Source organism: Tachyglossus aculeatus, chromosome 5 (assembly GCF_015852505.1).
Source record: "Tachyglossus aculeatus isolate mTacAcu1 chromosome 5, mTacAcu1.pri, whole genome shotgun sequence".
Lineage (NCBI taxonomy): Eukaryota > Metazoa > Chordata > Mammalia > Monotremata > Tachyglossidae > Tachyglossus > Tachyglossus aculeatus.
This window is the reverse complement of record NC_052070.1, coordinates 43889464-43907103: the sequence shown is the minus strand read 5'-3', so window position 1 is coordinate 43907103 and position 17640 is coordinate 43889464. Positions and strand designations below refer to the sequence as shown.

Here is a 17640-nt window from a genome sequence, read left to right as displayed (position 1 = left end):
ACCCAAACTGTCTCCACCCTGGTACAAACTCATCTTATGATGGCTAGACAATTGCCTCAGACTCCTCCCTGATCTCCCACTTCCAGCCTCTCTACTACTATCTAGACTACACACTGACACTTGGATTGTCTTCCTGAAGCATCACTCGGCCCACAGTTCTCCTCAAAATCCTCCATTGGCTTCCCGTGTCTCTCTGTATCCAACAAAAACTCCCCACAATTGGTTTCAGGGCTCTCCACCTCTCTGCCCCAGCCTTAACTGCTCTCTTTGCCCGCTATTCCCCAACTGGCTCTCTTCATCCTTACCAAGCCAACCTTCTAGTTCTATCACGCTCTTGTCTTTCCCACCCTTCATCCTCTCACTCACATTGTTCCCCTGTCTTGGAATGGTCTCCCCCCTCAGATGCAACAGAAGAAAATTCTCATATTTCCAGCCTTCCTAAAATCCCACCTCCTCCAACAAGCCTTCCCTGACTAATTTCCCAGAACTCTGAGCCCATCAGTCAATTCTAGTACTTAGGAACTTATTCTTACCCACTGTCAGTGCTCATAGGGAAACAGAATGGCCTAATGGATAGAGCATAGGCCTGGGAGTTCAAAGGACTAAACTAGGCTCTTCCACTTGTCTGCTCTGTGACCTTGGGCAAGTTACTTCTTTTCTGGGTCTCAGTTCCCTAATCCGTAAAATGGGGATTAAGACTCTGAGACCAACATGGGACATGGCTGTGTCCAACCTGATTACCTTGTATCTACCCCTAGCACATAGTAAGCGCTTAACAAATACCATAAAAAGTGGATATGTATTTAATTGTTATTTTAGCCACTCTAGTTGTAAATATGTTTGTCTCTAGAGTGCAAGGTCCCTGTGGACAGGGGATGTCATTTTCTTGTTTTGAACTTCTCAAGCACTTAGTACAGTGGACTGCATTAAGTGGATGGTTAATAAATACTACATGCTTAACAAATCACACTACAATACTATATTGTAAGAGAATTATAAGCCCCTTGAGGACAGAGATCATGTCTACCTATTCTAATATACTGTACTAAGCACTGAGTACAGTCAGTCAACAACATTTATTGAGTGCTTCTGTGTGCGGAGTATGATATTAAATGCTTGGGAGAGTACAGTACAACATAGTGGACATGTTCCCTGCCCCACAAGGAGCTTATGGTCTGGAGCTTACAGTGCTCTGCACCCAGTAAGTGCTCAATAAATATAATTGATTGAAAAGGAAAGCATTAGTCAAGCACAAGATATTAACAACTCATGTAGCAAGGAGGTTTTTCCTCATCTCTAACCTGGATCTAATAGTAATAATAATAAAAACAATTGTGGTATTTAAGTGCTTACTATGTGCTAAGCATTGTTCTAAGGGCCGGAGTGGATACAAGCAAATCAGGTTGGAGACAGTCTCTTCTCCACGTGAGGCTCACAATCTTAATCCCCATTTTGCAGATGAGGTAACTGAGACACAGAAAAGGTAAGTCACTTGCCCAAGGTCACACAGCAGATATGTGGCGGAGCTGGAATTAGAACCCAGCCTTCTCTTTCTGGGATGTTCCCCCTGTCTGGGCTGGGGCTAACGGGTGCTTGGGTCTCTGTCCTTCACTGAGGATACACTTCCCAGCTCTTGTCTTTGGGACTGGGGATTTCAGAGCTGAAATCTCATGATCTTTTACTTTGAGAAAGTACTTCAAACCCCTTGTGGCCAGGGACCCTCGGAGCTGGTGGTGCGTCACTAATGGGACAATTGTTTGTGTCTCTAAACAGAGAATGATTTGGTGTTTTAGCATTGAATGTGATAAGAAAACTGGCTGCCAGTGATGATGAAATGTAGGTGAAGTCTTCCTTTAAGAGTGAAGGGTCTTTCTTCCCGCCGAGCGAGCATGCAGGGAGCCAGCCGGAGAAGCTGGATGGGGAATCCCAGCTGAATGGCCGCTGTCTCCCTCTCCTCAGTCAGCACCCACTGGGTTTGTGCTACTCGGTGCCCTGCGGCAAATGGGGAACAAGGCTGACAGGGGACAGAGGCCCCCAGCTTAACAGCAACGGGCAGGGGGACCTTGGACCTTGGGGTGGGGGACAGGGTCAGTGGATAGATGGATTGCAGAGTGACACTGACTTGTGTCCAGCTCCCCCTCCCTGTGGGGAATTGGGAGTGTTTAGTCTGGCAAAGAGAAGGCTTGGGGAGGGGAGAGAGGGGATTACTGTCCCTCTTCATGTCTCTGAAGAATGAGGCCCAGCTGTGCTGCATCTTCCAGAAGACAGGTCAACCCAAGGTTATTTCTGGGCCTTTCTGAAGCCCCCCGGAGGCCCAGGACAAGTGAAGGAGGCTTAGCACCTTGTCCTTGTACAGCTGTTCCTCCTCCAAACTCAGATCCTTTCACCTGCAAAGGGAGAGCAGCATATCTCTCCTTCCTCCTCCCTCCCCCCCTCCTCCTCCCCATCCTTTTCTTCCCTCCTCCTTCTTTCCCCTCCCTCCTGTTCCCTCCTCCTCCTTCTCCCTCCTCCCTCTCCTCCTCCTCCCTCTTTTCCTCCCTCCTAAGCATTGCTAAGGAGGCAATGTGCTCCTTACTATGTGCCAGCATTACCTTCCCTCCTTCCCCTCTCTCCCTCCCTCTTCTCTCCCTATCCATCTTTTTCTCTCCTTCCCTTTCCTCTCACTCCCTCCTCTTCTCCCTCCCTCTTCATTTCCCCCATCCCTCTGTTTCTCTCTTCCCATCCCCCTCTTTCTCTCCCACTCTTCCCTTTTTCCCCATCTCCCTCTTTTTCTCTCCCTCCTCCTCTTTCTCTCTCCTGATCCCTCTCTCCCCATTTGTCTCTCCCTCCCTCCCCCCTTCTTCTCTTTCCCCATCTCTCCCTCCCATCATAATCAATAGTATTTATTGAATACCTACTGTATGTGAAGCACTCTATTAAGCTCTTGGAGGCCTTACTTTAATAATTTCTCCCCCATCCCAGTTCAACCTCCACCTAGCTATTACCCCAGCACTCTACACCAACTGTGCACTTATGAACTCACAACCACCTGAAGGACTTTTCAACAAACCCTATTACTTAAGCACTCATTTAAATACCCATTATTTTTCTTTCAATCTATATTTTACTTTACTGTTGATCTCCTTTGCTAGATTGTAAGCTCCTTGAATACAGGGATAATGCCAACTAGCTCAATTGCACTCTCCCAAGTGTTTAGTTCAGTGTTCTGCAAACTGTAAGTGCCCAATAAACGAGGCAGGGTAGATTTTCTGTGAGCTGCGGTAGAAGTCGCCTGTTGCGGAGGGCTGAGATTAGCACGACAGCCTTGTAGTTCTGAGACTGGACCCCTCGGTCACCATTCTTATTGCCATCATCAGTGACAGCACTGGCCAACCACCTACTGATCACAGAGAATGATCATAGTCACCTGGGGATCAGCAGAAGGAACAATCGATCCGAAGCAGCGGGGCCTGGTGGATAGAATACGGATCTGAGAGTCAGAAGGACCTGGGTTCTAATTCTGGCTCCACCTCTTGTCTACTTTGTAACCTTGGGTAAACTGCTTCACTTCTCTGTGCCTCAGTTACCTCATCTGTAAAATGGAGATTAAGACTAGTAGCCCCATGTGGGGCAGGGACCGTGCCCAAACTGATTAGTTTGTATCTACCCCAGCGTAAGAACAGTGCTTGACACATAGCAAGCACTTAAAAAATACCATCATTATTGCCCTTGAGGAGTTCCAGCCCATGGCATTCCTTTGCCCTTCTCCACCTGCCTCTCCTCCCACTGTCAGTGGGGCCAGAGAGCCAGTGGCTCCGGGACAGGTGGACTGGGAGCCAGATGGATGGGACAGTTAGCTATTCTGGATTCCTGGTCAGGAAGGACTGGGGGTGGAAGAGCCTCGGGGAGATGGGAACCTGGTTGCTCTAGGGAAACTGTCAGGGTCAGAGATGAAAGAACAAAGTGCGAACAGAACATGTAGAGCTATAAAGAGAGTCCTGGCTCTTTCGAGTTCTTTTTATGAGGCTCCAGAGACCACGGAATCTCCCTGCTTGGTGCGGTACCTGTGGTTTTGGCTGTGAGCAGGGTTCTTGTTGGCCTGGCTGGGGCTCCCAGGGATCCAGAACCCAAACCTGCCCTCCCTCCCTCCCTCTCTCCCTCCCTTTGTGATCGTTGCCCTCCAGCCTCCCTCCCAGAATATAGTCCACCCCTGGGGTTGGGTGAGCAGCTCCTGCGGTTCTGCCAAAGAGACATTCAGATTAGCTAGCCGCTCCAACCTCTAGCACAGGCAGCCCCTGGCTCCCCATGTTTTGAGGGATCATGCCTTTAGGATATTTCTAAAAAGACAATGTTTCAGCTTTATAGCAACTGAGCTTTGACTTTATGAAGTAGCCTCCCTTGTGGCAGTAGGTCTGGTGGTGTGGATCAAAGAGAGAGGGGCATGGGAGCTGCGGGAAAATGGGGAAGTGATTGTAGAACCTGCTATTGAGCTGGGTGAGGGGGCAGTTTGAAGATGGTGGGGAGCTACAGAGGGGTAGGTAGGTTGTAGATAAAAGTCACCTACCCTATCACAGAACATCTCTAGCTCCACACGTATACAACAACGTAGCTGATTTAGTCACCTACAGTTGATTACCAAGTATACAGTTTTGGGTATTGTGGGTAAAATTAAGATATATGACCTTGGTTCAGACACCAATCCCCCATTTATCTCTTCTACTGTATCAATCAACCAATGGTATTTATTGAGCTCTTACTATGTGCAGAGCACTTTTCTAAGCTCTTGGTAAAGTACTGTAGAACAGAGTTAGTAGAAATGATCCTTGCCTACAAGGAACTTACATTCTACAGGAGCTGCTAAAATCTACTTGGTCCAGAGTAGATGTATCAGAGGATATGAAGACACTTGAATTCTCTTATCAGAACCCTTCAAACTGTCTTCCTGGAACCCCAAATTTTGCCCCATTTCTAACCAAACTATTGAAGAAGTGGAGAGGCACAGTGCAAAGTGTGTATCCACCTTGAGTTAATAAGTTAGCCCATGCTGGAGCTTCCCCAGACCTAAGTATCTCAGAGAAGCATCATGGCTTAGTGGCAAGAGCACGGGTGTGGGAGTTAGAGGTCGTGGGTTAAAGAAGCAGCGTGGCTCAGTGGAAAGAACCCAGGCTTTGGAGTCAGAGGTTATGGGTTCAAATCCCAGCTCCGCCAATTGTCAGCTGTGTGACTTTGGGCAAGTCACTTAACTTCTCTGTGCCTCAGTTACCTCATCTGTAAAATGGGGATTAAAACTGTGAGCCCCCTGTGGGACAACCAGATCACCTTGTAACCTCCCCAGCGCTTAGAACAGTGCTTTGCACATAGTAAGTGCTTAATAAATGCCATTATCTTCTAATCCCACCTCTGCCACTTGTCAGCTGTGTGACTTTGGGCAAGTCACTTAACTTCTCTGTGCATGTTACCTCAGCTATAAAGTGGGGATTAAGACTGGGAGTCCACGTGGGACAACCTGATTAACTTGCATGTACCCCAGTGCTTAGAACAGTGCTTTGCACACAGTAAGCACTTAACAAAAACCATCATTATTATTATTATCTCTTTCTGGAATTTAGCAGGGTAGCTTCAATTCATCATTACTGTTGGTATAAGACCACTGGCAACATCAGATTAACTATCTCCTTTTGCATGATCCCTCTAAATTAAAGCCATTCACCTTCTCTCCTTGCCTGGGCTAGTGGCAGGAATCAGAGCCCAGGCCTGGGAAGCAGAGGACCCAGGTTCTAATTCACTCATTCATTCATTCGATCATATTTATTGAGTGCTTACTATGTGCAGAGCACTGTACTAAGCGCTTGGGAAGTGCAGTTCAGCAATAGAGACAATCCCTGCCCACAACAGACTCGCAGTCTAGAAGGGGATAAATCCCAGCTCCGCTCTTGTCTGCTGTGTGACCTTGGGTGAGTCACTTCACTTCTCTGTGCCTGTTATCTCATTTGTAAAATGGAGATTAAAACTGAGCCCCATGACAAACATCAACTGTGTCCAAACGGATTGTCTTGTGTCTACCCCAGTTCTTAGTATAATGCCTGGCACTATAAGTAAATTAAAAAATACCATTAAAAACAAAACACTATACTTTCACAGACTGAAGTTTACACATGCCTTTCTTTGATCCCCCAGGAAGAATGACCCCATTTTATACCCTCCCTTATTCTGATTCTGGGTGACCTGGTGATACAGATGACCTTCCTTATTCTTCAAGACCCCCCAAATGATAGATTCCCTCAACATCCGTTCCAGGACTAAGTGACTGTGCCTTTCAGGCAGCTTCCCAGGGCTCTAAGTGCAATTCCTCCTGCTCTCCTCTGTAGTCTGTCCTTAAGATATAAACCAGGGGGTTGCCATTACTGAGGGACTCCCCCTATTTTTTAAATGTTATTTTAATTGCTTACTTTGTGGAAGGCACTATGGTAATATACAAGCCAGTGAATTTGGATGCAGTCCCTGTTCCACTTGGGCCTCAAAGTTTTAATACCCATTTTACAGATGAGGGAACTGAAACCCAGAGGATAATAACTATGATATTTATTAAGCACTTACTTTGTGCCAAGCACTGTTCCAGTGACTTGCCCAAGGTCACACAGCAGACAAATGGTGGAGCTGGGATTAGAACCTGGGTTATTCTGACTTCTAGGCCCATGATGATTCCACTAGGCCATGCTGCTTCTCCCAGGTAAGGTCCTGGAAAGGGGCTATTTGAAGGTGCTCTCAGCCTTTTCTTCTTGATGCTCATAAATCCCAGTTCTTCCAACGTTTCTTCTAGTAGTCGTAATGGTATTTATTATGTGGTTAGTAAGTGCAGAGAACCATAATAAGCGCTGAGAGAAAATACATAGGTGGTGATTAGACAGGGTCTCTGCCCTTCAGAGGGCTTACAATCTAAAAGTTCAAGTGGGGATACAGGATTGGAGACAAGACACAAAAGAAGTAATGAAGTATTAAAGTGTGAGTCAGAAGGACCTGGGTTTTAATTCCACCTCCATCACTTGTCTGCTGTGTGACCTTTTTATTGATAAATATAGTCTGTCTGTCTCCCCCATTAGTAGCATGGCCTAGTGGCAAGAGCACGGGCTTGGGAGTCAAAGTATGTGAGTTCTAATCCTGACTCTGCTACTTGTCTGCTGTGTGACCTTGGAAAAGTCACTTAACTTCTCTGGGCCTCAGTTACTTCATCTGTAAAATGGGGATTAAGACTGTGAGCCCCTTATGGGACATAAACTGTGTCCAACCTGATGATCATGTATCTAGCCTGTAGGCTCATCGTGCTCAGGGGATGTGCCTAGCAACTCTGCTTTATTGTTATATGTACTCTCCCAAGCATTTAGTACAGTGCTCTGCACACAGTAAGAGTTCAATAAATGATATAAATTGATTGATTGATATACCCATCACATGGTACAGTGCCTGGCACAGAGTAAGCACTTAACAAATGCCATAAAAAAAACAAATAAACCCACAACACAGATAGGCAAAATAGGCTCAAAGTCTCTGCAAGGATGGAGGAGTCTGAGGGCATGAGGAAGTGAGCCAGGACCAGGGACTGTCAGTGGTGGGTGGGAAGGTGGTGGTTGTTACCCATCAATCAAATGGAGATGGCAGGAGGAGTTCTCTCTGTGGGCAGCAGGGCAGGCGCTGGGGTAAGTTGGGAGAGAGGGTTGGATGCCTTCCTTCCTAGAGGAGCTTAGTGGTTTCTGAGGGCAGGCCCGGGGGCTGAGGCTCTCCCCTGGAGTTCTTGAGAGCAGACGGTAGACCGTAGCTTCTTCCCCCTGACTGCTCCATCCTCTCACCTGCCAGACTCAACCCTGGGCTTCACAGGTTGTGGCTGAATCTGTTCCAGGAGCTGGCTGCTTCCTCCTGCTCCCATTACTGATAAATGTAGCCTGCCTGTCTCCCCCATTAGTAGCATGGCCTAGTGGCAAGAGCATGGACTTGGGAGTCAGAGGACGTGGGTTCTAATCTCGACTCTGCCACTTGTCTGCTGTGTGACCTTGGGCAAGTCATTTAACTTCTCTGTCCCTCAGTTACCTCATCTGTAAAATGGGGATTAAATCAATCAATCATATTTATTGAGTGCTTACTATGTGCAGAGCACTGTACTAAGTGCTTGGGAAGTACAAATTGGCAACATATAGAGACAGTCCCTACCCAACATTGGGCTCACAGTCTAAAAGACGGGGATTAAAACTACGAGTCCCAGGTGGGACAACCCGATTATCTTGTATCCACCCTGTTGCTTAGAACAGTGCTTGGCATATAGTAAGTGCTTAACAAATATCATAATTATTAATTATTATTATTATTATTGAGGACATGGTGCTTCCAAATTTTCTGCCTGTATTGTACTCTTCCAAGTGCTTAGGACAGTGCTTACTTAGCAATCAGTTAGCCATTGATTGAGCTCTTCTCCCCTCTGCCCTCTCCAGGAAGAAGCTAGAGTCATCTTCTGATGAAAAGGAGGAGGAGGAGGGGGCTGGGTCTCTGCTGGGGAGAAATGCTGGGATTCCAGGACTGAAAAAGCCCTCAGTGGTTTCTTCTTCTGTTACTATCTCTCCCTTTACCCACACCCCCATGGAGGGGTTCAGGCACCCAGAGACAAGCAGCCAGAGCCAGGCCAGGGAGCTTGTCTGGGCAGACAGGCAGGCTTGGGGCAGGTGGGCTGGGGTAGGCAGGTTGGGGCAGGCTGACGGCCTGTGCTCTGGACCTGCGGTTGGCCAGGATGAGCAGGAGATCTCTGGGCCCCATCCAGAATGGCAAGGACCCTTGATCCCAGTGTTGGGCACAAAAGAGTCTGCGACCAGGTGGGACAGGGACTGTGTCCAACCCGATTTGTTTGTATCTACCCCACTGCTTAGTACAGTGCCAGGCACATGGTAAGTGCTTAACAAATGCCACAATTATCATTATTTTTATTTTTATAATAATAACAATACAGGGAACACCTACTGGTGTGAGGAAGGGCTGGACTAGCAAGGAAAGATCTGTCAGTCTCTCCCATGACTCCCTGTTACATACTGCATATTCTCTTTTTTTTTCTGCTTTAGTTTGTCCTCTTTCCATCTTCCTTTATTCCTCACTTTTCCCCATCTTTTCCTCCCCCTTCTCCTTTTCTCCCTGCCTCTCTCACACTCCCCTTCCTCTCCTCCCCACCTTTCTTTTCCCACATCTCACTGCAATCTATCAATCAGCTGTATTTATTGAGCACTTATTGTGTGCACAGTACTGTACTGAGCACTTGGGAGAGTACAGTATGACAGATGCCCTCTCTCTCCATCCTTTCTCTCTCCCTCTCTACTCTTCTCTCTGTGCTCGTCTCTCCCCATTCCCATCTAAGAGAACCAGAATGGCCTGGGAGTCAGAGGACCTGAGTTCTAATTCTGGCTCTGCCAGTTGTCTCCTGTGTAACTTTGGGCAAGTCACTTCACTTTTCTGTGTTTAAATATCCCCAGAACTCGGGCTTGGGAGTCAGAGATCGTGGGTTCTAATCCTGGCTCCGCCACTTGTCAGTTGTGTGAACTTGGGCAAGCCATTCCCTTCTCTGTGCCTGTTACCTCATCTGTAAAATGGGGATTAAAAGTGTGAGCCCCACATGGGACAACCTGATCACCCTGTATCTGCCCCAGTGCTTAGAACAGTGCTTGGCACATAAATAAGCACTTAACAAATGCCAAAATTATTATTATTATTAAACTGGGAGTCCCATGTGCGACAGAGACTGTGTCCAACCTGATTAGCTTGTAGCTACCCAGCACTTAGTACAGTGCTTGGTACAAAGTAAAGACTTAACAAATATAACTTTTTTTTAAAAAAATGCTATTTGTTGAGCACTTACTATGTGCCAGGTACTATATTAAGTGCTGGGGCAGATACAAGCTAGTCAGATTGGACTCAGTCCATGTTCCACATGGGGCTCACAGTCTTTATCCCCATTTTACAGATGAGGTAACTGAGGCACAGAGAAGTTAAATGACTTGCCCAAGGTCACACAACAGACAAGTAGCGGAGCTGGTTCTTCTGACTCCCAGGTCCATGCTCTATCCAGTAGGCTGCATTTCTTCCCTTATAATTACAATCTCAGCTCTGCCACTTGCCTGCTGTGTGATCTTGGGCAAGTCACTTAATTTCTCGGTGCCTCAGTTTCCTTAACTAAAAGTGAGGATTAAATACCTATTCTCCTTCCTACTTATTCTGTGAGCCGCATGTGAGACAGGGATTATCTGACAGTATTATATTACATCTGTCCCAGCATTTGGTACAGGGCCTGGTACATAGTAAGTGCTTAACAAATACAACTATTATTCTTATTAATATAATAATTATTGTACTCATAAAATAAATATATAATCTCTCCTTCCCCTCTCTCCCATCCCTCCCTCCCCATCCCCTTCTCTCCCTTTGTTCCTCCCCATCTAAACTCCATCTCCTTCCCCTCCCCATGTCTTTCTTGCCTCTTCTCTTTCTCCCCCCACCTCTTTTCACTTCTCATTTCCCCCACTTCCCCATCTTTCCTTCTCCTATATCATCTCCCCTTCCTCTCCATCCCCACTGGCCCCACCCTTTTTATTTTTCTCCCCACTCCTCCCTCTTCCCCGCGTCCATCTCCCTCCCTCTGATCGAATCCATTTCAGCAGGCCATACTTGGGAATGTAAAAAGGTAGACGATAAGAAGCCTAATGCATCCTAATTATAGCGCCACTGGGATCGATAATGGCAGCAGCAGGCGTGGCCTGGGGCTGCAGGTCTGGTTGTGTCAGGAGCCGCCCCCTTCCTCTGCCAATGCTCCCTTCCCAAGGACTGGGTTGCCCAAATGCCCACGCTGGAGGGGAAGACGGGACAAGGCAGCCTTGTCCTACTGCCCATCCTTCGCGGTGCTGCTGTGGCTCAGTGGGGTCTGGGGGCAGTGGCCTCTCAACCCTACTTCTCCCCCAGTCCAGCTGGGGCCTGGCGGACTTTGGGGTTGGGGTCTGGGTGGTCCTGCCTGCCATTCCATTGAGAGAGGTGGGATGTTTTCCCCCACATTGTTTTCTGGGAACCCCCCAAGCATTGTCCCCGTGTGATTCCCGGCTTTGGGTGGAGGAACAGGCTGCTGCAGCCTGGCCTGGGTCCCCGGGTGTAAGGGCCGGGGCCAGTGGGCAGCCCCCGGGTGAGTGCTAAGAGGAGTGGCAGAGGGGGGACAGGTGGGGGCCTCCCTCTGGACCAGTCAGGTCATGGACAGATTCCAGCTCATTGGGCTTGGCTTCTCGCTGGAGCAGTTCCACCGCAATCTTGTGGCCCCTTTAATGTGGGGGGATGGAGGAGGAGGAGGAAGCCTGGCAGAGAGGCTCAGACAACTAGTCTGGGAGGGCATCCTGGAGGAGGCCAGGGGCTTTGAGGATCCACTTCACTGGAGACAGAGAAATGGGCAGGTTTGGGCTATGGGATTTTCAGTCCCTGAATCCTACAGGGACAGACCCCGACTGGGGGAGGGAGAGAGAGGCCACTCTGCTGCATCATGCAAGGCCCTCTGAGAGCTCAGCTCTCCCCAGCCCACATACGTGACCTCAGGCCCCGTTCCTACAACCTCTTCCCAAAGGCCCCCACCAACACCGTTGGCCCCAGCAGTCTTCCTGGAAAAAAGGGGGCCAAGCTGCTGACCTCGGAGCAGAGGAGCTTCGCCGCCTTCACCTCGGACCAGGATTGCATCAGCCTGAGAGCAACTTACATAACCGGGAAGGGAGTCGCTTCACAGAACCCCTTCACTGCAGCAGCTGGTGGGCGGGGGGGATGAGGGGAGAAGAAGGAGAAGGCATTTGACCATCCGTCCATCCCCAGGGCAGGCCCTCAGACCTGATCACAGGAACCCAGCTAAGTTGCTGATCCTGTCTTTTTGTTGCCACTTGCCCAGGGTTGGGGGCTCCACCAGCACTGACACCTACCTGGGGGCAGAGGGTTCCAGCAGTGCCAGCACTTAACTCAAGGTCTGGGGGTGCCACCAGCTCCCTGGCTGGGTTTGGCACGACAGCCACTCGATGGGGACTCCTCCTGTTGTTCTCCTAAAGAATCGTCAGCCCAGGAGGGTTCATCTTTCTCCTCCTGAATCTGCTGCTTGTGTACCAAGGGGGAGTTAGTGTGGCCGGTTCTGGGAGTCAGGAGACCCAGGGTCTAGTCCTGACTCCACAGTGGCCTGCTATGTGATCTTGGGAAAGTCACTTAACTACTCTGGGCTGTGATTTCTTTTTCTGTAAAATGGGGATTCAATACCAGTTCTCCCTCCCTCTTATACTTTAAGCCCCATATGTGTCAGGGACTGGGACCAGTTGATTCTCTTGTATATACCCCAGGGCTCACCAGAATGTTTAGCACAGAGTAAGTGCTGAATAAGTGCCCAAATCACACATATTCCCTATAGTCTTCTGGGCTAAGGCAACGGGTGCCTCTGACCTCGTTACAGGCCAGGCTTGAGCAGGCAAGAAGTGGGGGGTTATTCTGTGGGTTCCTGGGTTGGGGGCAGGTTTGGCATTATCAATCGTCAGGGAGGCAGGTGGGGTCTCCTGGTTGTGATTGCAGCATCTCTACCCTTCATGGGGACGGGGACAGAGCCAACGGACCCTGTTGTGGGATCTTCTCGGAGAGGTGGCTCCTGGCAGGAGGTTCTCCCTGCTCCCTGGGGTCCTTTTGGGGAAGGGTCTCCTACGGTTGGCTTTGGAGGGACTTGCTGGGGTTTTCCTGCCACAGATGCATCAAGAATCCGCTCGGCAGGGAGGTGATGGTCAGGGAACGTGGTTGTGGAACGGCTAGGTCTGTGACTTAGTTGTGACATTGGGCAAGTTCCTTAGGCTTTTGTTGGAAAGTGGGGAGAATCCCTCTTGCCCTGGGAGAGCTAGGAAATGGAAGAAGAGCCCTGGTCTGGGAAAAATTTGACAAGGGCCTTGTTCATCAGGGGGTTATTATGCCTCTGGAATGAGCTCGACCCGGCTGAGGCAGGGAGTTTCCAGAGCCTGAAGATGGTACAAGGGCAGGGAGAGGAGGAGGGAGCAGGAAGTGGAGTGGGAGAGGAGGAGGGAGCAGGGAGGGGAGTGGGAGAGGAGGAAGGGGAATGGTTTGGGGGGATGATATGAAGGGACAAGGTCAGGCGCTGGTGGGCTAGCTGATTAACTGAACCCCAGTCTTGCAGACATTAATTGTCCATGCTGGGGCTAGTTCGGTTCATGACTAAAAAGTCTGGATCACTGAATAGAATCGGGGATTCACCCAGGAGGCTGCTACCCCGTTCAGGCTGGTCCTCTGGGTTGACAATTTTTTGACCCTGGCCTGGGAGTTGAGCCTACTGGGCCCCATGGGAGTTTGGAGGAAGACACTAGAAAGTGGGTAGAGGGGCAGAGGAGGGGGGGAAGAGGATGGGGAATTGTGAAGAGGGAGCAGGGCCCTGGGACAGGCTGGGGTGGGCCCTTGGGTAAGGGGCCAGGAGAACTGGGCCCTGCTGCTCCCCCTGGGTTCTGGGCTTGGCTGGGCTGGCCACTGAGGTGACACCTTCTCCTTTCCTCTTGTCTCCAGAAGAAGATGACGGGGGCCTTGAAGGCCTGGAAGAATTCTACCCTGAGGAGTTGATGAGCTTGCCTAGGAAGAAGAAATCCAAAAAACTCAAGGAGAACAAGGCGTCCAAAGTGAGGCGAAGGAAGAAAGAGGTGCGGGGAACTCTGCCCCGGGCGGGGGCCGGGGCCTCCCAGGGGAGCTGGGCAGACTGTGGGGCTGGGATCCTGGGCCTCCCTTGGACAGAGGAAGGGCTGGGGTTGTTGTGTTTCTCCATAGGCCCCTTTCCTAATGTCCCCAGCTCTGGCCAGACACTCATGTAGGTGCAGGAGATGGGGGCTGCAGCATTTGCAAGAACCTGAGAGGGAGGGGCAGGGTAGATCTTACCTGGGGCTCCTGCAGGGGCACCCGCTCTAGCCTGGGCTAGCTCACAGGGACCCCCATCCTATCCTTGGCCCCCTCCCCAAAACCCCGGCATCACCCTGGGGTGCCCAGACCTCTGCCCTGCTGAGTCACCTGCCCGGCTGGCACCCTCTGGGCCGGGAGCATCTCCTGACGGTTGGGCTGCGGGGCTGGGAGGGAGCCGTAGGGAGTGAAGGTCCCACTGATCCAGAGGGTCTGGCCATGCTCTCATCCCAGGCTGTAGCCTCTGCCACTCTTAGGTTTCTGCCAGGGTGAGAAAGCTGCCCAAGAGGATGGACTTTCTCTGTTCTGGAATCCCAGTCTAGGGGATGAAGGGCTGTTGCTGAATGATAGGTGACAGGGGGCTGGAGTTGGCTGTGCAGGTGGGAGGCCCAGAGCTGGGGTTGGTCATGTGGATGGGTGACCCGGGGCAAGGGATGGCCATATGGTTAGATGACCTGGGCTGTGGTTGACTGTATGGATGAATGACCTGGGGCTGGGGTTGGGTGACCCAGGGCTGGGGTTGGTCACGTACACAGGTGCCCTGGGGCTGGGGTTGGCCATGTGGTTGGGTGACCCAAGCTGGGGTTGACCCTGTGGATGGGTGACCTGGGTCTGGTGTTGATTGTGTGGTTGTGTGACCCAGGGCTAGTGGCCACTTGGATATATCACCCAAGGCTGGGATTGGCCGTGTGGGTGGATGACCCAAAGCTGGGAATTGCCATGTGGTTGAGTGATCCGGGGCCTTCTGGAGTCGGGTGGAGGAACCATGTATTCTGGGGCTCTTGCAAAGTCCCCCTGACCACCTCGACCCCTCATCTCCCTTTCACGGAGGCATGGCTTTGGCGTGCGGTGTGGCCGAGGGGTATTGGGGGCATAGAAAAGAGAAGGGGCAAAGGTGACCCAGCCCAGCACCCAGCCCAGGTGGCCCTCATTCAGGTGGACTGCCGCCTCTCCTTGGATGTGGACTCAGCACTCCCCTAGCCCACCCAGGGGAGGGGATAGAAATGTGTTTGATTTCCATGATCCCCTCGGAGTTGGGAGCCAAGAATTTGTCTGCCTTCCTGGATCTGTTAGCCGGCCCCTAGAAGCCCATCTGTGGAGCACCAGGTGATGGGTAGAAACGCTCCTTCCTGCAGCTCCCGTTCGGGGCTCAGGGAGATGCAGCAGAGGAATGTGTTGGGCGAGGGGGAGCGGGAGGGAGGGGGCCAAGGACAGGCGAGAAGGCACCGTGGGCCAGCCCCCGGAGCCAACCCAGATGCCAGCTGGTTGTTTGCTGCTTGTTTATTTTTAATTGCAATATACAGTGCTCTGCACACAGTAAGCACTCAATAAATACGATTGAATGAATGAATGGTTGCAGTTTCTGGCTTGTGGCTGGGCACCCACCGACCCAGCTGTGCCCATCTCACATGCCAGGTGTCGCACTCCCGCCAGTCCAGGGTGGGAGGTTAATTTCCCTGGGAGGGGAGTTGGGACCCTCCTCTCCAGCTCGCCCATTCGATTGCCCATTCTTGGCCCCCTTCAGCTGCTGGAATGTCAGTCCCCCCCTTGGGCCTCAACGAGAGCAAGGAAACCCAGGTTATTTCTGGCGTGGCAGCGTCAGTGGCGATAGGCCCAGGCCCTTGTCTTGGGCAGGGAATTTGTCTGTTGTAATGTTTTATTGTGCTTTCCCAAGTGTTTAATACGGTGCTCTGCACACAGTAAGCACTCAGTAAGTTCGGTTGACTGACTGACTGAGTAGACACTGGGCCCTGAGGGTGGGGTTGGTAGTGGGGCGGTGGTAGAGGCTCAGCTTTGGGTAGAGGGTGGAGTGGTGGGGAAAGGGGAGGACTCTTTCACTGTGAGTTTGGGACAGAAAGGGCTGGTGCTTTGGGGGAAGCAAGTGGGGCAGGGCTTGGGGCCCACAGGCTGGCTTTGACCCGCTAGAGTCAGAAAAACCTCTTTTGGAGCTCTGTCCATTGAACCCTGCTCAGAAGCTCGTGGATCTTTCAAAGGCCCAGGGTGGGTGAGCTGGGAGCCTGACTATGGGGCTGAGAATACTAGCTTTCCCCTCATCCTCCCTCAGCTGGAAAGCTGAGGTGCACTGGCCCCTCTGCCCTGCCGTCCCCTCACCCCCCTCACCCTACTGTCCCACCTTTCCCACTGGCCCCCACCCCCCTGCCTCCCCACCTTCTCCACTGCTCCATCCACCCCCACTGACCCCACCACGCTACTGCCCCATTCGCCCCACTGTCCCCACCAACTCCCACTGGCTCCACCAGCCCACCGGCTGTCCACCGCCCCAACACCTCACTTGGTGCATTGGACCCCGCTGCCCTACCTTCCCACTTTCCTCACCCTCCCTGGCCCCACCCACCCCCTGGCCCCCATCATGCCCTGGGGCTGGCACTTTGGCACAGGCCAGAAGTTCCAACACCCCCAGTGGTACCCCGTGGGCAGAACAACCCCAGCATTAGAACTGTCTTACCCCTTTCTGTCTCCCATTGTTGGGTTCCTTTAAAGCTGCTGGGAACTCGTCCATAAAGCTGCCAGCCCCGGCAGCCTCTTTGACCCTGATATCTCAGCTGAGAGGAGCCCAGATCCTGGCGCTCTTGTCAGTCAGTCATTCAATCGTATTTATTGAGCAGTTACTACGTGCAGAGCACCGTACTAAGCGATAGAGTACGATATAACAATATGCCATCATCAAAAGTTAGCTTGTCCTGTGCTGGCCTCCTGCTGGCCCTCCCGCCAGCCCTTGGGGCCAAAGGGTCAGATGAAGGGAGGTTAATGGAGCGATTCAGAGTGTCCACCCCAAGGGTAACTCCGCCACCTCTCAGGAGCCCAGGTCAGTGCTCACCCGGCCCCTTGAACTGTCTCCAGCTTGGTGCCTCGGGCCCTGAAACTCCTTGTCAACTCCAGAGTTGGGCATAGGGGTTCAGGGGTGGGAAAGGGGGAGTGTGGGCAGAGAGCCCAGAAGCTTCAAGTCCCCGTCCCTGGGGGCTGCTACTGACTGAGGTGGGAGTGTGGGCTGGGCTTGTATGAGAAATGGTGATGCGAGGGGCTCTGAGCCTCTCTGCTTGTGACTGTCCACATCACACCCCGCAGTTATGCTCCCCATTTTGTAGCTGGGGAGCAGAAGCTCAAGAGAGGGGAAATAGCATGTCTGAGGTAACTCAGTAAGTGAATAGAAGCAGCATGGCTTAGTGGAAAGAGCACAGGACTGGAATCAGGAGATGTGCCCCCCAAACCCCCCCGGCTCTTCTGCTGGCCTGCTGTGTGACCTTGGACCAATCACTTAACTTTTCTGTGCCTCAGTTTCCTCAACTATTTAAAGGGAATTAAGTACCCAGTCTCCCTCCTACTGGGACTGTAAGCCCCATTTGGGTCAGGGATTGGATCTTATCTGATTGTAGCTACCTCGGTGCTTAGCACAGTGCTTGGGACATCTTAGGTGCTTAACAAATATTATTATTGTTATCAATAATGGGAATATGGCTGAGAGAACCTAGATCTCCAGAGTCTGAGTCTTTTCTCTCTCTCTTTTTCTCAGACTAACCAAGATCTGTCAGTGATTTGCCCAAGGTCCCCCAGCAGACCAGTGGCAGAGCTGGAATTACCAATCAATTAGTGATATTTACTGAGTGCTTTCAGGGTGCAGGACACTGTATTAAGCACCTGGGAGAGTAACAGTACAACAGAGTTGGTAGACGT

At 51.1% G+C, this 17640-nt stretch overlaps 1 protein-coding gene across 1 annotated transcript in view; it reads left to right on the top strand.

Annotated features, from left to right (window-relative positions):
* Window positions 1-17640, top strand: part of CHD5 (chromodomain helicase DNA binding protein 5) — a 101989-nt gene that overhangs the window by 9749 nt on the left and 74600 nt on the right. Inside the window, exon 2 of the mRNA XM_038746888.1 lies at window positions 13567-13697. Coding sequence (XP_038602816.1) covers window positions 13567-13697 — 131 coding nt within the window. The remainder of the gene's footprint in view (window positions 1-13566; window positions 13698-17640) is intronic.